The following is a 22,362-nucleotide window of genomic DNA, read 5'->3' on the forward strand; positions in this document are numbered from 1 at the left end:
CTCATTTCCTCTGGGGTTGAACAGTGACTGCTCTCTAATTACACTGAAAATACAGTGGTTCCTCCCTATCAGCTGCAGCGTATTTTCCTGTGGTCTCACCCAGGCAGTTACTCAGGGATAGGTCTCTCTCTCACACATACACATGCACACTTCACTTACATACAATACTCCAAATCAGTGCAGTGTTGTTCAGACTCCTCTTGTAGCAAGCATAAAGCACTCCGGATTACGTGCTCCAGAAAGCGAGAAGGGGGTGGGGCAAGTGTGAGTAAAGGTGGGGGTAAACCCTCCTGAACAGCTCAAGTAATGCACCTTTTATGCAATTCAGTGTTATTGCTCAAGTTGGAAACCAGTTCTGCAGGTTAATAACACTGCTAAGGCTGAGAAGAGGGTCATTCACTTTTAAACACACTGCTCTGGCAAACAGCACTGAATTCATTTTTAAAGTCTCCAGATATCTTTGCACACACAGGTACATACATGCATGTAGATTTTGTACATACATTACAATTCAAAGGAGTGTCCCTTTTTCAGACAAAGAACTTCATACTGAAATGCAGCCACTTCTGATGTAGAACACATCACCAGCACACAGCAACAATACACAATAGTTTAGGCCAAAGCCAAAGATCATCATATCAGACTGGAACCAAATGGGGAATTTTAGATAGGCAAAACTGTCACTCACTTGGAATATGGTCAGGACATCCCTGTGACTGCAAAACAAATGCCATGGTATTATCAGTGGCTGCTAGCTGTCTCAAAGAAAGAACGCCTTCAGCACCACAGCACTCCTGACAATATGCTGGGTTGCTCAATCCATACTGAATCAGAGGAAAATGACACCTATTGGATCAAACACCCACCTCTATCACCAGCACCTTCACCTACACCACACTGGATTTGACTGGAAATCACTGATCAAACCTGACTGCCTGTCACAAGATCTGAGCCTAAATGAATATAGTTGCTTAGTTTTTTCACATCACAGTATGTTACACTGCAGAGAGCGCTGCAAAAGTGCAGGTTTGTGCTTTGAGAAAATGAGAGAATTATTGCAAAAAAAATTAGGACAGAAAAAACCCTGTTGCTCTTTTGGTGGGTGGGTGGGTGGGTGGGTGTGAGAAAAGATAACCTAAAAAAACTGCTTTGGGATTCCCTCGAGTGACGCACAGTATGTAAATGAAATGCATTACAAACAACAACTGTATTCTTCTCAGTATTAATTCATATAAAGTCCTGGATGAAGGAAAAAAATTTGGATATATCAAAATGGCTTTTTTTAGCATTACCAAAATGAAATGCACCAATTTTTCATTCAAGAAAGACATTTCATTTCAGAATTTCACTCAACTTTATGTAAAAAACCCTCACCAACACTTCAATTTTTTTTAAAAAACTTTGAAATTGAAATGTTACGTTTCAAGTAAACCTGAAATGAAAGTTTTCTTGACATTTCTCTTCACCAGAAACTTTGAAACACTTTCATTTAAGGCTGACCTGAAACAAATTTGTTTTTTTATTTTTCAGATCTGCACCCATGCCAAATAGTCATTGTACCAATCACCAGTTCAAATTTAGCCCTGATGTTAACTAAGAAGTAATTGCAATCTGAAGTCTTGATTCAGGAATGTACTTAAGCACATGCTTAATTTAAAGTACACCTCTACCCCGATATAATGCGGTCCTCGGGAGCCAAAAAATCTTATAGGCAAAACCGTGTTATATCAAATTTGCTTTGGCCTCGAGCATTTCCGTTATTAATAGTCACTTCCCACCCCCTGACTGACCCCTCAGAACCCCCGACCCATCCAACCCCCGCCCCGGCTCCTTGTCCTCTGACTACCCCCTCCAGAGACCCCCCACCCCCAACCACCCCTCCCAAGACCCCACCCTCTATCTAAGCCCCCCTGCTCCTTGTCCCCTGACCACCCCCTCCACAGACCCCCCCCCATCCCAAATCACCCCCAGGACCTCACCCCCTACCCAACCCCCTGCTCTCTGTCCCCTAATGCCCCGACCCCTATCCACACCCCCACCCCCTGACAGGCCCCCCAGGACTCCCACACCCTATCCAATGCCCCCGTTCCCCGTCCCCTCACCGCCCCGCCCCCAGAACCTCCGAATCATCCAACCCTCCCCTGCTCCCTGTCCCCTGACTGCTCCCCCGCGACCCTCTGCCCCTTATCCAACCCGGCCCTGGCCTGGCACCCTTAACATGCCGCTCAGAGCAGCTTGTCAGTGCCAGACATGCTGACCCGCCGGAGCACGCAGCCCCACCCCCCAGAGCACTGCTTTACTGCATTATATCCGGTCGCATTATATTGGGGTAGAGGTGTATGTACTTAAATCCCACCAAAGTCAGTCGAACACAAATACATGTTTAAGTGCTTTCCTGAACTGGAGCCTGAAGGCAGCTCAGTGAGTTACAGGAAAATTATTTAGAGTCCTAATCTAGTCTCTAGTGGACCAATGTCTAATACTACCAAAACCACCATTATAATTGGAGGGCTGGCCAGAGAGCTCTTTGCTTGGATGGGCTGCAAAGTGAATAGCCTTCTCACTCATAAGCCTTGTCTTCACTAGGAGAAAAGGTGTGTTCTTACCTTGTGTTAGTTACCATGTGTCAGTTAATACAAGGTAAATCCTAATGAAGACAAGGCATTTTGTAGTTTTCACACGAGTTAGCAAGTTGAGGTGAACACTAGGCTCCTGTATAGTCTTAACCTTGACTTGCTAATGTGCGAAAACTACCAACTGCCTTGTCTATACTAGGGCTTTACCCTGTGTTGCTAATGAGTGGTATGTAACACAAGATAAGAACTTACCTTTTTTCCCTAGAGAAGATGCATCCTTAGCACATGTCTACACTACCCCTTATGTCGGCACAATTTATGTTGCTCAAGGATGTGTGAAAAAACGAGCTGCCACCGCTCGTTTAGTGGTTTTACGTCGACAGGAGAACTCTCTCTGTCGGCTTAGGGTATGTCTACACTGGGAACACACCTGCGGCAGCGGTTTGAAGTGCGAGTGTGGTCCTGGTAATCCATCTCCACGAGGGGATTAGCTCACAGGGCTGGGAGCCTGTCTACACTAGCGCTTTATTAAAGCACTCAGACTTGCTGCGCTCAGGGGGGTGATTTTTCAGACCCCTGAGCCAGCAAGTTACAGCACTATATAAAATGTAAGTGTAGACAAGCCCTTAGAGAGGCTACACAGCTGCATCGATATAGCTGTGCCGCTGGAAGTTCGCTAGTGTAGACATGGCCATAGTGTTGATCTCACTCTAGCGCAGGGCCAGGCACATGGGCTGCATATTATGAGAAGAAGCTTGCACTGCCATTGCCCATGCTGTACTGCTTCTGTGAGTAAATCTAAGACCTCTTTCCCCAGGGCTGTGAATCCAGCACCTCTCACCAGTGCTATATTCACTTGATTTATTGACTACATTATTTAAGGAGAGAGACCCACATCACAGAAATTAGAGAAGTTACCATTCCACCAGAAGCCCTAATGGTTTTTACATTCACCTTAAAATACCCTGCCCGTCTCTCCTCAAATACCTCCACCAAACTCTGGGATTTCATCTAAGTCTTTTATAGTGGGAAATGAAATATTTTTGTTGTTTAGTCGCTTTATGCAAGAGCAAATGTCTCTTTCTCAATAACTAGAATGCAGGCAATTGCCAGACATCTGGAGCACAGTGTATTATAAATATTGTGCATGAATATCTCAGAAAGGAAAGAGTTCCCTGTATTGCTGTCATTTTGCAACGCAGACATTTAGGGTTTTGTAAAAACTTCTGCAAGTATGAACAAATTTACATTGTGTATGTTTTAGAATCAGGCTGATTTTAACTTGGGGGGGGTATTTGGAAACATAAACAAGCCAAAATTAGCCTGTTTTTACTAAATATTGTCCTATTTTTTGAGCAAATGTCCAAAGCATTACAATTTTATTTTGTAAAATTGGAACATTTTTTAAGATTCTAAACAAAATGTAAACATGTTTTTTATTTAAAAAGGGGATTTTTAACTGAGCTATTTATTTTTGCAAGCATGTAGTACAGAAATACTGGTCAGATTCATGTCTTCAAAAATAAAAAGGACCACAAGAATTTGTGAAAAACATGCTGGTGATAATCCGCTTATGCATCAGACCTCCCCAATCTGCCCCAACCCTGAGCTGTAAAGAACTGCCTAGAGAAGAATTCTGAAGTGTAGTTGTAGCTGTGTCCGTCCCAGGATATTAGAGAGACACAGGTGAGTGAGGTAGTATCTTTTATTGGACCAACTTCTGTCGGTGAGAGAGACAAGTTTTCGAAAAAAGAAAAGGAGGACTTGTGGCACCTTAGAGACTAACCAATTTATTTGAGCATAAGCTTTTGTGAGCTACAGCTCACTTCATCGGATGCATGCCGTGGAAAATACAGTGGGGAGATTTTATATACACAGAGAACATGAAACAACGGGTGTTACCATACATACTGTAACCAGAGTGATCAGGTAAGGTGAGCTATTATCAGCAGGAAAAAAAAAAAACAAAACCTTTTGTAGCGATAATCAAGGTGGGCCATTTCCAGCAGTTGACAAGAACATGTGAGGAACAGTAAGGGGGAAAAATAAAAATGGGGAAATAGTTTCACTTTGTGTAATGACACATCGACTCCCAGTCTTTATTCAAGCCTAATGTAATGGTGTCCAGTTTGCAAATTAATTCCAATTCAGCAGTCTCTCATTGGAGTCTGTTTTTGAAGTTTTGTTGTTGTAATATTGCGAACAACGCTTCCTCAGCTCTTGTCCCCTAAAGCCCCTACTCTACTTGCGCTATATTGATGACATCTTCATCATCTGGACCCATGGAAAAGAAGCCCTTGAGGAATTCCACCATGATTTCAACAACTTCCATCCCACCATCAACCTCAACCTGGTCCAGTCTACACAAGAGATCCACTTCCTGGACACTACAGTGCTAATAAACAATGGTCACATAAACACCACCCTATACCGGAAACCTACTGACCGCTATTCCTACCTACACGCCTCCAGCTTTCACCCTGATCACACCACACGATCCATCATCTACAGCCAAGCTCTGCGATACAACCGCATTTGCTCCAACCCCTCAGACAGAGACAAACACCTACAAGATCTCCGTCAAGCTTTCTTACAACTACAATACCCACCTGCGGAAGTGAAGAAACAGATTGATAGAGCCAGAAGAGTTCCCAGAAGTCACCTACTACAGGACAGGCCCAACAAAGAAAATAACAGAACGCCACTAGCCGTCACCTTCAGCCCCCAACTAAAACCCCTCCAACGCATTATTAAGGATCTACAACCTATCCTAAAGGATGACCCAACACTCTCACAAATCTTGGGAGACAGGCCAGTCCTTGCCTACAGACAGCCCCGCAACCTGAAGTAAATACTCACCAACAACCACATACCACACAACAGAACCACTAACCCAGGAACTTATCCTTGCAACAAAGCCCGTTGCCAACTGTGCCCACATATCTATTCAGGGGACACCATCATAGGGCCTAATAACATCAGCCACACTATCAGAGGCTCGTTCACCTGCACATCCACCAATGTGATATATGCCATCATGTGCCAGCAATGCCCCTCTGCCATGTACATTGGTCAAACTGGACAGTCTCTACGAAAAAGAATAAATGGACACAAATCAGATGTCAAGAATTATAACATTCATAAACCAGTCAGAGAACACTTCAATCTCTCTGGTCACGCAATCACAGACATGAAGATCGCTATCTTAAAACAAAAAAACTTCAAATCCAGACTCCAGCGAGAAACTGCTGAATTGGAATTCATTTGCAAATTGGATACTATTAATTTAGGCTTAAATAGAGACTGGGAGTGGCTAAGTCATTATGCAAGGTAGCCTATTTCCCCTTGTTTTTTCCTAACCCCCCCCCCGACGTTCTGGTTAAACTTGGATTTAAACTTGGAGAGTGGTCAGTTTGGATGAGCTATTGCTAGCAGGAGAGTGAGTGAGTGTGTGTGTGTGTGTCGGGAAAAAAGAGGGGGGGTGAGAAAGCCTGGATTTGTGCTGGACATGGCCCACCTTGATTACCATGCACACTGTAGGGAGAGTGGTCACTTTGGATGAGTTATTACCAGCAGGAGAGTGAGTTTGTGTGTGTATGGGGGTGGGGGGGTGAGAAAACCTGGATTTGTGCTGGAAATGGCCCACCTTGATTATCATGCACATTGTGTAGAGAGTTGTCACTTTGGATGGGCTATTACCAGCAGGAGAGTGAGTTTGTGTGTGGGGGGGTGGAAGGTGAGAAAACCTGGATTTGTGCTGGAAATGGCCCAACTTGATGATCACTTTAGATAAGCTATTACCAGCAGGACAGTGGGGTGGGAGGAGGTACTGTTTCATGATCTCTGTGTGTATATGAAGTCTGCTGCAGTTTCCACAGTATGCATCCGATGAAGTGAGCTGTAGCTCACGAAAGCTCATGCTCAAATAAATTGGTTAGTCTCTAAGGTGCCACAAGTACTCCTTTTCTTTTTGCGAATACAGACTAACACGGCTGTTACTCTGAAACCTGCGACTTTTAGGTCTGTAATCGAGTGACCAGAGAGATTGAAGTGTCCTCTGACTGGTTTTTGAATGTTATAATTCTTGACGTCTGATTTGTGTCCATTTATTCTTTTACGTAGAGACTGTCCAGTTTGGTCAATGTACATGGCAGAGGGGCTTTGCTGGCACATGATGGCATATATCACATTGGTAGATGTGCAGATGAACGAGCCTCTGATAGTGTGGCTGATGTGATTAGGCCCTATGATGGTGTCCCCTGAATAGATATGTGGGCACAGTTGGCAACGGGCTTTGTTGCAAGGATAGGTTCCTGGGTTAGTGGGTTCTGTTGTGTGGTTGCTGGTATTTGCTTCAGGTTGGGTGGCTGTCTGTAAGCAAGGACTGGCCTGTCTCCCAAGATCTGTGAGAGTGATGGGTCGTACTTCAGGATAGGTTGCAGATCCTTGATGATGCGTTGGAGAGATTTTAGTTGGGGGCTGAAGGTGATGGCTAGTGGCGTTCTGTTATTTTCTTTGTTGGGTCTGTCCTGTAGTAGGTAACTTCTGGGTACTCTTCTGGCTCTGTCAATCTGTTTCTTCACTTCAGCAGGTGGGTATTGTAGTTGTAAGAAGGCTTGATAGAGATCTTGTAGGTGTTTGTCTCTGTCTGAGGGGTTTGAACAAATGTGGTTATATCGTAGACCTTGGCTGTAGACAATGAATCATGTGGTGTGGTCTGGATGAAAGCTGGAGGCATGTAGGTAAGTATAGCAGTCAGTAGGCTTCCGGTATAGGGTGGTGTTTATGTGACCATCACTTATTAGCACTGTAGTGTCCAGGAAGTGGATCTCTTGTGTGGACTGGTCCAGGCTGAGGTTGATGGTGGGATGGAAATTGTTGAAATCATGGTGGAATTCCTCAAGGGCTTCTTTTCTATGGGTCCAGATGATGAAAAGGTCACCAATGTAGTGCAAGCAGAGTAGGGGTATTAGGGAACGAGAGCTGAGGAAGCATTGTTCTAAGTCAGTCATAAAAATGTTGGCATACTGTAGGGTCACACGGGTACCCATAGCAGTGCCGCTGACTTGAAGGTATAAGTTGTCTCCAAATCTGAAATGGTTGTGGGTGAGGACAAAGTCACAAAGCTCAGCCACCAGGTGTGCCATGGCCTCATCAAGGATACTGTTCTTGACAGCTTGTAGTCCATCCTCATGTGGAATATGGGTATAAAGAGCTTCTACATCCATGGTGGCCAGGATTGTGTTTTCAGGAAGACCACCAATGCATTGTAGTTTCCTCAAAAAGTTGGTGGTGTCTCGAAGATAGCTAGGAGTGCTGGTAGCGTAGGGTCTGAGGAGAGAGTCCAAATAGCCAGATAATCCTGCTGTAAGAGTGACAATGCCTCAGATGATGGGGTGTCCAGGGTTTCCAGGTCTATGGATCTTGGATAGCCGATAGAATACCCCGGTCAGGGCTCTGGGGGTCTGTCCGTGTAGATTTGTTACCGTGCTGTAGCAGGGAGTTTCTTGAGCAGATGGTGTAGTTTCTTTTGGTACTCCTCAGTGGGGTCAGAGGACAGTGACCTGTAGAATGTGGTGTTGGAGAGTTGCCTGACAGCCTCCTGTTCATAATCCAACCTGTTCATTTTGACTACAGCACCTCCTTTGTCAGCCACTTTAATTATAATCTTAGAATCATAGAATACCAGGGTTGGAAGGGACGTCAGGAGGTCATCTAGTCCAACCCCCTGCTCAAAGCAGGACCAATCCCCAATTTTTGCCCCAGATCCCAAATGGCCCCCTCAAGGATTGAACTCACAACCCTGGGTTTAGCAGGCCAATGCTCAAACCACTGAGCTACCCCTCCCCCCCATGTCAGAGTTGTTTCTGAGGCTGTGGATGGCATTGCGTTCTGTACAGTTGAGGTCATGGGGCAAGTGATGCTGTTTGTTCACAATTTCAGCCTGTGCACGTCTGCGGAAAGCAGTCTATGTAGAAGTCCAGTCTGTCATTTCGACCATCAGGAGGAGCCCACGCAGAATTCTTTTTCTTGTCGTGTTGGTAGGAGGGTTCCTGTGGGTCAGTGCTCTGTTCAGTGGAGTGTTGAAAATATTCCTTAAGTCGGAGACGATGAAAGTAGGCTTCCAGATTACTGCAGAACTGTATCATGTTCGTGGGGGTGACGGGGCAGAAAGAGAGCCCCCGAGATAGGACGGACTCTTCCGCCAGGCTAAGTGTGTGGTTGGATAGATTAACAATATTAACACCATTAATTTGGGCTTGAATAGGGACTGGAAGTGGCTGGCTCATTACAAAAGCAGCTTTGCCTCTCCTGGAATTGACACCCCCTCATCTATTATTGAGAGTGGACTACATTCACCCTGATCAAATTGGCCCTGTCAACACTGGTTCTCGACTTGTGAGGTAACTCCCTTCTCTTCATGTGTCAGTATATTTATGTCTGCATCTGTAATTTTCACTCCGTGCATCTGAAGAAGCGGGGTTTTTACCCACAAAAGCTTATGCTCAAATAAATCTATTAGTCTTTAAGGTGCCACAGGACCCCTTGTTGTTTTTGTGGATACAGACTAACACGGCTACCCCCGCCTCCCGATACTTCTACATGGAGAGTCTACTAGGAAACGACCCCTGGGGGAATGTGAGCTCAGGTCAAGCCTGACATCACAAAGACTCCCTGGAAAGCTATCTACTGAACGGGATTCAGGGGTGGTACTCTATTTTCTCTCTACACCGGACAGCAAAGCATGGTTTCCTCTTGAGAGTCCTTTCAGACTACTCCCTTCCCTTCCTCCTCTTGTTCCTGACCCCATCCGTCTGGCTTCGGGATAGCAGGACTTCCTCTTCTGATATTACCAAAGCCTTCCTGAAGATAGCCATTGTTATTGCTTTTCAAATCATCCCCACAGTCCTTTGCCAGCTGGTAGTCTGAAACTGACTGCAATACCAGCATACACTGCGCCCATCTGCCAGGTAGCTTTACGTGGCTTGCCTCTGTCATGCTCAGAGCTTGGACTGTTTAGTGTTGGAAGAGAATGGTGCTCATTAAGGAATCTCACAGGGTCAAATTTTGAATCCTTTCAAATGTTATAGGTTCAAAAGTTGGCCCTGGCTGGGAGCTGTTCCTGGCTCTGCCCCAGCCAACTGTGTTACCATGGACAATTCCCTCCCTCCGTCCCTCCTTCGCCATCTTTAAAATGAGCAAACATCATTAGCCCTTTTTTGTAAAGCAGTTTGAGCTCTGCAGAGGAAGCAGTGTGTAAGAGACAGGTACTATCATCATCAGCTCTGTGTTCCACTTAAAGAGAGACAGGGGAAAAGGGCAAAGAGAAAATAAAACCACTGTTGGGAGAAAAGGAAAGTAGGCAATGTGAAAAAACAAGGGTGATACTGAAGGAAGGATAGGAAAATTTTTTTATCAGCAGTACAATATAGTGTACAGGGCACCCATTCATACAGGTTGGCGTGCGGGTATCGGGTACCTTCATCCCCAAGCCAGAGCACAGATTTAATTGTCAGATATGTCTACACTGCGGTATAAAACCTGCCGCTGGCCCTGGCCAGCTGACTCGGGCTTCTGAGGCTGAGGCTACATACACACGACCGCTTGCGTCAGTGTAAGTTACCTCGCTCAGAGGTGCGAATAAGCTACCACCTGAGAGATGTAAATTACAATGACCTAAGCAGGACAAAGCTATGTCGGCGCAAGAAGCTCACTTGCTGCCGGCGGGGACTGGAGTAATTAAGTGGTCGGGAGAGCTCTCTCCCGTCCGTGTAGAACATCTGCACTACAGCTGTGCCGCTGTAAGCGCCGTAGCGAAGCCAGCGCCTTAGGCTAGGGATGTTTAAATGCAATGTAGACTTCCAGGCTTAGGATGCAGCCCCAACTCTGGGACCCTCCCACCGCGCAGGGTCCTACAGGACGGGATCCAGCCCAAGCCCAGAAGTCTACACGGCAATTAAACAGCCCCTTAGCCCAAGTCCCGTGAGCCTGTATCAGTTGGCACGGGCCAGTCACAGGTGTCTACCTGCAGTGTAGACTTACCCCTAGAAATCTGAGTTTTTAAAACATGATTCAGGGGTTTTTTTTAAACCAAAAGAAACAGACAATTTGAATAGTTTTATAAACCTAATTCCCCTCTCCCCCCCAGTTTATGAGGTTTATAAAGTGTTCAACTCCAGGAGCTTCTCTCTGCCCCCAGCACTGTTCTAGACCCACCTCCCTCACAACTCTGCACTACGGAATCACCTTTTGCATGGCACAGCTTATAACAATCATCCTGACTGATCACAGCTGCCCTCACTCAACTAGCCAAGAGAATTCTGTAACACATCTAAATATCAGCCAGCCTTATCCACTCTCCGCACAGCAAAGGCTAAGGGTGGGAAATGAAAGGAACCTCAAGATAAAAAACCCACACGGCGCAACACTCATGCACAAGCCTCAGGGATAACTCAGCACAAATTAATATTATTTGCATAGCAGCAAATGCATGTAGCACTTGAAAAAGAAAAAGGCTCAACTCTCAATGTAAGCATCATCGAGAGATCACTGAAGTTCTGGGGTCAACATGGTTACATGCCTATCACCCAAAAATACTGAGCAAGCAGCAATTGTGATCCATCTGTCAGCACGCCCTTCGCTGTCGCAGAATCCTTGTTAACAGAGATTACTACATTTTGATGGCGGAGGCACTGGAATTCAGGGGATTTCATCACACGAGGCGTTACTGTGCTCCTCAGAGCAGCTTACGTTACAGATCTGAAGTCCTAATTAGTGCACAAAATAAAACAACTCAGGTTTCCTCTCTTCCCTGCCAGGATACCAGGCACCTGTGTTATCCAGAAACATTTGGGCCTAGAGACTGAGAATGAGTGCAAGTCAATTCTGATGTGTTTAGACAGTGATTTGAGAGACAGTTCATGCGTGTGTGGATGAGTGTATGAATTCAGGAGCATATGGCTTGCCTTTGGGGGATTTCTTTTTTTCCTCCTCTGTTTGGGTTTGCAATACCATCGGGCCCAAAAGAACTTTCTATGGCATTTTGTCTGATCAGCTAAGAGGGTTTTGGTTTTTTTATGAGAAATTAGCTTGATTATTTGATGAGTGATAAGAACTAACAAAGCACGTCATATTATTTTTATTCCTCCACATTAAGGAGGTTTTAAATTAATTTGTTGCTCATTAAAAGGCAGGATTAATAACCCTGAAAACTGAAATCCTCCCTTTATCCATAGGGCACGAACAGGATGAGCAGCCTTTCTCCCCACATCACCCCCAGCAATGACTGGAGGGACCACCTCTGAGGGGATCAGAGGCTATTTCTGACTCTAAGGCCTTTTTACTCTTTGGAAGAGGATGGATGAAGTAATGAGTTTAAGGAAGAGGACTAAGAGATGCAAGCTCTACTCCTGCCTTTGCTGCAGGCTTCCTGTGCAGCTTTGGTCAAATCACTAACTCTATGCTTCAATTTTCCCCATTTGTAAGATGCAGGCAGTAAAAATTATCTTAACACTTGAGGGTCCACCCTTACGTGAACAGCCACTTACTCTTACTCACACTTACTCTGTGAGCAGTCCTATTAACCCAGTGCAAATACTCAGAGGGAAAGTCATTATTCAACCTAAGTCAGAATGGCAGGATCAGGCCCTCACTGTGTTTATAAATCCTTGGAGTGAAGGTGCTACAGAGGTGCATAGACATCGAGAACCAGACCGCAACCACCAATTTGTCACAGGTAGGACCACTGATCATTCATTGGATGGGAACAACTTTCAGAGCAGCCAAGAACTAGAAGATATTTCTTTGCCAAGCAACATTTGGTTGCTGACAAAGACTGCTGCATTCCCACCAGCAATCTCACAATGAGGAAAAGGCTGACACATCTAAATGGTATGTTTTCTGATAGCCTGCCTGTTTTCCTACAGAAATCAATCCTACTACTACTACTCACAATTAATATATGAGATGCCTTCTAGGAGCCCAGCTCTTTCTACACTTGCTACTCATAAATAATCTGTAAAAGCTTCTCATCCAGTGAGAGGAGTGAAGATTAAATATTTGCTTTGGAGGGTGCAATTTTCTGCCAGAATGTTTTATTGGAGGTGCTCAGTGTCTCATGGTGAGTTGAGGATCTCTTCCTCAGAGCAGAATAAATAAATAAAAATAACTGCTGTAGAGGAGGGCCTAACAGATACGCAGTTCCGCTTTGGGCATAACTGATTGATACCACTTCTAATTAGCAACATTTATAAAGTTCAGGCCTTCTGTTCCTGACATGTATCACGCACATCGGTTTAGCTGAACTCTGCTGTTCCAAGAGGCGAGCAGCTGATGGAGTATTAACAAGCTAGGGATGGCAGATAATTTGCTCTTGTACCCATGATGCTAGAGCAACTCATTCTTAGAATGCAAACTTTGGGCCATTCCCACCCAGTGCCAAGCACCACTAACTCTTAGTGTGTTGCAAGGATCCCTCTCTAAATGGAGCCATTTAGTGCTAGCCTGCAGACCTCTCTGCAATTTGCTACTAGACTGGCATTTCCACCCATTCCCATTGGAGCTAAACCAGAGGTGGAAAAGTTTTAGAAAAGTCCTATTGTAGGTTATGATGATTTATTATTTGTATAGCAATAGTATCCAGGAGTCCCAGGCACAGACCAGGACCCCATCGGGGTAGGAGCTGTACAAACTCAGGACAATAAAACAGTCCCTGCCCCACAGAGCTTACAATCTAAGAGAAGGCTTAGGATTCCATCCAATCCTTTCTGGGGGAGACACTGTATTCCTAATCTAGATGTACACTCCTGAACAGGGCTATGAAACAGAAAAACCCAAGTGCAACAGCAGTCGCACCATCTTTTCATGACTCCAGCAAACAATTCTGCCACTGTCCCAAACCAGCTCTTTCCCCCTAATATCGCATTTGCTCAGTGACTGTGTCAACTCCTCCCCAACAAAATCAAACACTTTGTTATGACCGTCCACCTAGCGCTGCCCCTCAAAGTCACTGAATTCAGCCACTTGGCCAAGGTGTCAATCAAGACCACACCACACCCAGGGATCACAACATACAGGTTTATCCTGTAGTTGACCAGATCCATCTGTAGTTATTTGCAACACAAAAAGGAAGTGCACTTGGATTTTAACAAGCCTTCTCACTTCAACACAAAGACAAAAGTGCTTGATGTTAGTGGCTGAAAGTCAAATGTGTCTGTTTTCATCAACTAACCCAACAGGATGCTGAGCTAAGTGGGTGCAATGGCTATTAACCCTTTCTGTAGTTCTCAGTGCCATATTTATGGTCAATAAAATGAATGGTTTCATATCATCATGCTAGCTTGTGCTACACATGACCATGAGACCACATGATCAGCATGTTCTGTACACAATGCCATAAGTGATTAATACCATCTGCCCACTCTCTTTCAGCAGAAGTTTAAGTAAAAGGGCCCCACGGCTGACCTATACTGTACCCTCCCTAATACCAGTCCATGTGGCTGTCTCTCTTACTGTGGCTTGGTACTTCTTTCCCTTGATTCAATTCCCACAAGCTGCCTGACCAGCCATTCACTCGCTCTCCCTGTTGCGCTGCGCCATCCCTGCTGTATGAACTGGTAAGCTGAAGCTGCAGCAGACTTCGCCGGCCCTGTCCAATGCCAGTGAAAATTTGGGCGCTGCAAATGAAGCCACTGCTAGACATAAGCCCAGCACAGCCACTCAGAGCTAGGAGCAGTCTGAACGCCAATTATGATTTAACAAAGCAAATACATTCATGCAAGGGCAGCACGACCTTCGCTCAAGAAGCCTTAGAAAACACCCCATAAGAAAGAGAAAATAAACCTAATAGCCGGGAAACATGCACACTCTTACCTGTCTGTAGCAAGCCAGCCCCACTGTCTTTAACTCCAAAGTGCTGCTGGATGTCTAGTAATACACCTGTAGAGAAAATGGAGAGAAGAAACTCAGTGCCTTATTCCTGTGAAATGTGCTGCAGGGATATGTGGTTTTGGGCAGCAACAGGAGGGCCTGCAAAGCCTGCAGCAACTCACAACACACAACAACGTTCAGAACCTGTGCATTGACTTTAGGGTGACCAGATGTCCCGATTTTATAGGGACAGTCCCAATATTTGGGGCTTTTTCTTATATAGGCTCCTATTACCCTCCAATCCCCGTCCCAATTTTTCACACTTGCTATCTGGTCACCCTAATTGACTTCTTCTTTCTTGTGCATGTTTGTAACTTTGGGGGTAACTGGGGCCAGTAAATTACCAACAAGTGTCAGCAGGTTAATAGAGTGCAAAATGTTCACAATGAAACCCAAATGTATGAGAAGCTTGCCTTGCCCTGTTCCTTATTTATTATTTATGCTGCAGTAGCATCAACACCTAGGTGCTGTGCAGACACATAGGGAGAGGGGGTCTCTCTACCCAAAAGAGCTCACACTCGACCAGGCAAGACAGACAAAGGGTGGGAGAGGAAACAGAGGCATGGAAATAAAGTGACTTGCTTAAGGTTATGTAACAGGTGAGAGGTAGAGCCAGCATTAAAATCCATGTTTCCTGATCACCAGCCTAGTGTCCTATCTACTGGACCACACTGGCTCTCAAAACTCAGATCAAGTTCTTCAAATATTTCACCATGGTTCGCAAACTTTTCAAGCAAACCTGGGACTAGTTTCAAGTGACACTCTGTTGGGAGGCAGTCAGACTTGGGCAAATCCCCTCTCTGAGCCTTGGTTTCACCATTTATCCAGCTTTGGTGAACTCTTGTTTCTGATATTTTGGGGGGAAAGAAATGAAATCAATGGTTTAGTAAAAGGGGAAAAAGTGACTAGACATTATTTTAAAATAATTGAACAAAATACATCAACACGCACCCACACACGCACACAGTCTAAACACACTGGAGTGTTACATGTATATTTTGTAGGAAGTATCTACTTTATACATCTAGATTCTCATACTGCACCCAGCACAGGGGTATGAAGGCCTCACAAATTTAGCCATGTGAATGATGTTGTAGTAGACTCATTGAGTCCAGCCAGGCTTTGCAAGCCATAAGTCAAGGTGTGCTGAGTTGTTGCAGCATAGTCTTTTACAGTTACTTATGATGGGCAAATGTCTCCAAAGGTTCAGAGGTTCCATTTGGGTCAGATAAGGATCCAAAGGCTTCCATGCTTGTCCAAAGTTGAAGCAAAGTTACTCCAACTTCTCCGGCCTGGAACATGCACACTCACTTGCTTTCTCAATTTCTAGCACGTCCTTGTTTTGGCCAGATAGCAAACAGCACATAAATTGCCTAACTTGTGGAACTGCTGCTTGTGGCTTCTACCAAAACTAGGAAATGCACGGAAACCCTCTCTTCAAGAAACTGGAAAGTTTTCCCAACTGTATTCAACACCTAAACAAGTTCAGATCCAGCTCAAAAGCTGGCCCTAGGTTTTAACCAGAAGGATTCTGCTCGTCCCTAAGGGTCATTAGAAGCAACTCTCAAAGTTAACTGGATCTCATTGGCCATAAAACATCTTAACTTTCAGAACAGTCAGGAGTCATGTCAAACAACAAGAACAAAGACAGATAAAACAGAGACAAGTATTTCCATTACTCCCATATATCTGGGATGGTAGCAGGAAAATTCATGGATTAAAAAAATGTAATAAAGAACAAAGAGAAGGAGAAAAGAAACCCATTTTGTGTCCCAACTGGGTAACCTAATAATGCACCATTTACTCCAGACGATAGCATTCAGGTTGCTTTTAGAATGACTCCAATCTCTGTCCACCAACAATAATTTAGTCTCATATTCCCCACAAGTTCCTTTCCTTAATTCTCTGAATGACATAGATCTTTATATCTCTGACCTGAGGTATCATCTCCCTTCATTTCTATTCTTCTACCATGACCTCACATTGCTTTGAAAGCATTGCTGTGTTTTACAATTTCAGGATGTATACAATTCTACCAGTCCCTCCAGAACTTCTGGTTTGTTATTGGATCACAGATAAATCTCCACTGTCACAATTCTTCATTCACCTTCCCTAGGCTTAACCCATTCCTACCCTTCCACCATCCTTTGCTGCTTGCTTCCTTTTTTGCTTCATTAATAACCGGAGTATAGTCATCTAGGCAGAATCTGAGGGATGAAAATAATTTTGCATCTACATAGTGTAACCCACTGGGGTCAGAGTGTGTTCTATACTCCCTTTGATGCCTGAGCCAAGAGAATACAAGTCTATTACAGCTTAAGGGCCTGGCTCTCTAACTCAAGCGGTCGTGATTCCTGCTTTCAGTTCAATCCCTGGTGCTGGCCAAATTGTGGCTATAAAGGACGCGGGGGCTCATCTGGGAATAGACAAGTAAGATGCATTCAAAGAGGGTATGACGACAGTTTCATCTTTACAAAAATGAATCCCATCAACATCCCCAAAAAGCAGGTAAATTATTATCCCATATTCCCTATTAGGTAAGGAACACCACTGCTACTATCTACGCCAGAGTTTACCATCACCACTCAATCTTGCTCAGCTGCCATGGCAGAAACTGAACCTACTCCTGCCCGTACTTAGCCCTTACTCTCCGCAGCCTAGTTTCACACAGCTACTCCAGCTGGAGATGCAAAACAAGGCAAGGTCACCAAAAGTTCTAAACTCCCTATGGTCTGATGGAGGCAATGGACATAACTCCAGAAACACATTCAGTGCAAGGCTGGGTATAAGGGCAGCCATGTCAGGTAGGGAAAGAGATGTGTGCTTATCTGCTGATCCAAGGGCAATTGCTCCCTGGTAGAAAGACCATTACCCTGGTGGAAGCCCAGCTGCTCACCAGACCCACTGTGTTGTGATCTCTCTCTGTTTTGCCAACGGAGGGCCAAGTTCCGCCCTGAGTTCGACTCCCACTGAAATCCCGATGAACCGGAATTTTAATGCTTACATTAATCCCCTGAGACAGACTGCCTATTAGCATTATCTATAAATCTCAGAGAGATTAAAGAGCCCAGGCTGTGCAATGCCAAGCCAGTGACAGTATGATTGCACTGCTAACCACAAAGCTCTCAAGTTTGGTCTGAAGTTGATGGAAAGATTTTCAGAGCAGCTGGTGCTGGTTTCTAATGGGCACCACCTGATTTCTTCTCCCAAGTGCAGTTAGAAGCCTGCATTCAGAAGAGTGGTCTCTCATGGTAAAGCCATGTGGGTCATCATCAGGCAGGATCTATACCTCTGAGCTGAGAATTCCTAAGCACATAAGGCAAGCACAAGCTAAAAATATGCTGGTCACTTCATAAGGGCTTTTATATCACAGGCTGTCTTAGAAGAGGACACTTAGGGTAATGTACCTCCATGTAACTCCATGATTTTCTAAAATTCCCGAGAGATGCATAAAAAATATCAGACATTACTGGGGAGAACATGGTGTTCGAGAAAACAGAGCCACAGAAAGAAAAGCGGAGTATAGAAAAGCGGTTTAGATTGACATCAGAAGTCTGAACGGGGGCGGAAGGGATTATAATGGTGCCTGCCTAGTAAAGAGGCAGATGTCTTTCTAGTCATTATAAAGAAATGGTCTATATAAAGATCATGGGTTTACCTTTATAAAGTGCTTTTCTTCCTGAGGGATCCCGAAGTGCTTTACAAGCTGGAAGGGATGAAACTATAGACTATACACAGTTATTACATCTAAAATGCAGCCACCTCTGAGGAGGACGGACGGAAACTGTAACACAGAACAGTTGAGGCCAGGAAGCAAAGAATAATGCCTCTCCATCCCAGGAAAACAGATAGGCAGGATTCACTGGTTACATAGTACTGGTTTAATCAGAAAGTGACATTAACCCTTTAAAAGATTCTGGCAATGGTAGAGCCAAAGGAGGGAGAAAGAGAACATATTTTATTTTGCTTTGCTCTCCATTTGTAATCCCTCAAGCTCTTCTTCTGATAAAGCTGTGTGCTGACCAGCAACTCCATCAGGCTGTGGTCTGAATGGATATTGAAGTTCCAGTCATTGTTACACTTGAATCCAAAGACCAAATCTAGGGTTGGTCTACATCTCTTTTGATTCTCAAGCAAGGGGATTTGCTTGCTCTACAGGGTGCATTTTAGGGGGGCTGTGGGGTTGGGGAGGGCTCTCCACTCGTCAGTGAAATATGACAACAGAGCCATACTCCTCCTGGGTGGGGTGGGGGAAACAGTCTCATGTGGTTTATGGAGATCTGCATGATTAATTGGCATGAATTTCCTATTGCACTTTAAGCCCTTTGGAGCACAGGTGTTTTGATATAGGAATTGGAATAGTAAATTGGAGGCAGCAGGGAGCCGAAGATGTAACACATGCACAGAATGAGTTTTTCTCTAGTGGAAGAGAGAGCATTGCTCCTCACTGTGTTCCTATTATGCTGGGGAAACACTCCTGCCTTTCCTTATTTTGCTCAGCTCTGCTTATTTCTGTCTGCATACCACGTATCAGTGACTCACCCAGATCTCTAATAAGATTCAGGGGCACAATTGAGAGAGGAGAGGTTTTTTTTTAAAGCAGGTAAAAACAGAAGCAACAACAGTGCCTTTGTCTCTTTCCTACACTGCTCTCAGATCTGTGCTTCTGGACAGTGGGAAGGTGGAGATAATCTGGAGCCCGCACCAGGGCCACAGGAAACAATCATGTTGTTCGTTGAGCTGTGCATAGACGTCTCCCACTGGAGCACAACACCTGATGCAGCTGAGGAAAGGGATGCAGCCAAATGTGGCAGACAAAGGCTTTTCTAATTAGAAAGTTCATCTCTGTGTCTCAGGAGGAGCTGGGAACAACAGTGACAAGCTAACAGGTAGGCAACACCCTTCGTGAGAAATGGCCTCTTGCCATAAACTATTACTGTAGGGGATGTGTTTACGACACACATATACATTATTATTATTATAATTATGGTGTGTTATTTGTCAAGCACCATCACTGTACTCAGGCCTGAACAAATACACAGGAAACATGGCACCTCCCTGCCTCAAACAGCTTATCCCCTGAATCAGACACAGTTAAGTGTTCACAGTGTGCTTGGCGCTGCAGAAGACAAAACACAGGCAGACATAGAGAAGACAGGATGCGGTATAAAGCCCAGAGGAGGAAATGACTAGAATTGTTTATTCTGACTATTATAATTAGTTCTGTTATATTTATCTAGAGTATTATCACTGTGATATCTGAGCTCCTAACAAAAAGTTTAGAAGTGGACATCGGAACCTTGAAAGAGGGATCTGGAGGAGGAAAGGGAGAACTGGAATGAGCATTTCATACATAGTGAGCAGTGTGGAAGAATACATGGTAAAGCAAATGAACGGAGAATTGGGGCTGACACCATATGCCTCCGAAATCTGAGGGTGTCTGACACCTGACTCAAGATCCAGATTCCAATTTGGCAGATGGCTGCCTCTCTCTTTACAATAGTTTAACCTCAAACTCTAATCTGAAAGACCCTAGCTCTGTGACACTCAGATTTCATGTCCAGTTTTTGCAGCTTGAGCCCATCTCTGACTTTAAGGAAGGACTTAGGTGGAAACAGTTCTGGTGGGCACATAGACTCATAGACTTTAAGGTCAGAAGGGACTATCATGATCATCACGGGTGCCGGCTTTTTCCTTTGCCCTGGGGTGCTCAAGCCCCACTCAGCTCCAGGCTCTGCCCCCACCCCGCCTCTTCCCTTCCAGTTCTGCTCCCTCCCCTGAGCGTGCTCTGTATCTGCACCTTCCCCTGCCCCCCACAGCACCTCCTGCATGCCGCGGAACAGCTGATTGCAGCGGACAGGCGGCACTGGAAGGGAACGAGAGGAGTTGATCAGTGGGGTCACCGGCAGGTGGGAGGCACTGGGGGGGGAGCTGGCTGCCGGTGGATGCTAAGCACCCACTAATTTTTTTCCATGGGTGCTCCAGGACTGGAGCATCCAGGGAGTCGGCACCGACGGTGATAAGCTAGTCTGACCTGCCCATTGGAGACCAAAAAACCTCACCCACTAACTCCTGAAATTGATCCCTAACATCAGGCTGAGTTACCAAAGTCCTCAAATCATGGTTTAAACTCTAAAGACTTCAAGTTACAGAGAATATTGACCTCGTGGTGCAACGGTAGCGCGTCTGACTCCAGATCAGAAGGGTGTGTGTTCAAATCACATCGGGGTCAGAACTGGCTGCTTTTTGGGGGAGATATAGCTCAGTGGTTTGAGCATTGGCCTGCTAAACCCAGGGTTGTGAGTTCAATCCTTGATGGGGCCATTTAGGGATCTGGGGCAAAAATTGGGGATTGGTCCTGCTTTGAGCAGGGGGTTGGACTAGATGACCTCCTGAGGTCCCTTCCAACCCTATGATTCTATGAATTCACCATTTACACTAGTTTAAACCTGCAAGTGAGACGATCAGTTAGACCCTGAGCATGTGGGCAAGATCCTCCAGGCAGAAAAAATTCTCTGTAGTAACTCAGATCCCTCCCCATCTAGGGTCCCGTCTCCGGCTGTTGGGGATTTTTGCTACTGGTAGTTGCCAATGGGCCACATGCCATTGTAGGCAGTCCAATCATCCCATCCCCCCTCCATAAATATACCAAGCTCAATCTTGAAGCCAGTTAGGTTTTTTGCCTCCACTTGGGAGGCGGTTTCAGAACTTTACTTCTCTCATGGTTAGAAACCTTCACCTAAACTTGTTGGGGGCCAGTTTACATCCATTTGTTCTTGTGTCCACATTGGCTTAACTTAAATAACTCCTCTCCCTCCCTGGTATTTATCCCTCTGTTGTATTTATAGAGAGCAATCATATCTCCCCTCAGCCTTCTTTTGGTTAGGCTAAACAAGCCAAGCTCTTTTGAGTCTCCTCTCGTAAATTAGGTTTTCCATTACTCATGATCATCCTAGCAGCCCTTCTCTGCACCTGTTCCAGTTTGAATTAATCTTTCTTAAACATCTTTCTTGTCAGCAAGTTAAGGAAGTATGGGCTGGATGAATGCACTATAAGGTGGGTAGAAAGCTGGCTAGATTGTCGGGCTCAACGGGTAGTGATCAATGGCTCCATGTCTAGTTGGCAGCCAGTATCAAGTGGAGTGCCCCAAGGGTCGGTCCTGGGGCCGGTTTTGTTCAATATCTTCATAAATGATCTGGAGGATGGTGTGGATTGCACTCTCAACAAATTTGCGGATGATACTAAACTGGGAGGAGTGGTAGATACGCTGGAGGGGAGGGATAGGATACAGAAGGACCTAGACAAATTGGAGGATTGGGCCAAAAGAAATCTGATGAGGTTCAATAAGGATAAGTGCAGGGTCCTGCACTTAGGATGGAAGAACCCAATGCACCGCTACAGACTAGGGACCGAATGGCTAGGCAGCAGTTCTGCGGAAAAGGACCGGGGTGACAGTGGACGAGAAGCTGGATATGAGTCAGCAGTGTGCCCTTGTTGCCAAGAAGGCCAATGGCATTTTGGGATGTATAAGTAGGGGCATAGCGAGCAGATCGAGGGACGTGATCGTTCCCCTCTATTCGACATTGGTGAGGCCTCATCTGGAGTACTGTGTCCAGTTTTGGGCCCCACACTTCAAGAAGGATGTGGATAAATTGGAGAGAGTCCAGCGAAGGGCAACAAAAATGATTAGGGGACTGGAACACATGAGTTATGAGGAGAGGCTGAGGGAGCTGGGATTGTTTAGCCTGCAGAAGAGAAGAATGAGGGGGGATTTGATAGCTGCTTTCAACTACCTGAAAGGGGGTTCCAAAGAGGATGGCTCTAGACTGTTCTCAATGGTAGCAGATGACAGAACGAG

General features: G+C 45.2%; 1 protein-coding gene across 1 annotated transcript in view; it reads right to left on the reverse strand.

The window, feature by feature from the left end:
• SPNS2 (SPNS lysolipid transporter 2, sphingosine-1-phosphate) overlaps positions 1-22,362 on the reverse strand; it is a 176,491-nt gene that overhangs the window by 112,140 nt on the left and 41,989 nt on the right. Inside the window, exon 2 of the mRNA XM_084650941.1 lies at positions 14,448-14,513. Within this exon, the coding sequence (XP_084507067.1) occupies positions 14,448-14,513 (66 nt within the window). The remainder of the gene's footprint in view (positions 1-14,447; positions 14,514-22,362) is intronic.

Source organism: Lepidochelys olivacea (assembly GCF_965140295.1).
Source record: "Lepidochelys olivacea isolate rLepOli2 genome assembly, chromosome: 17".
NCBI lineage: Eukaryota > Metazoa > Chordata > Testudines > Cheloniidae > Lepidochelys > Lepidochelys olivacea.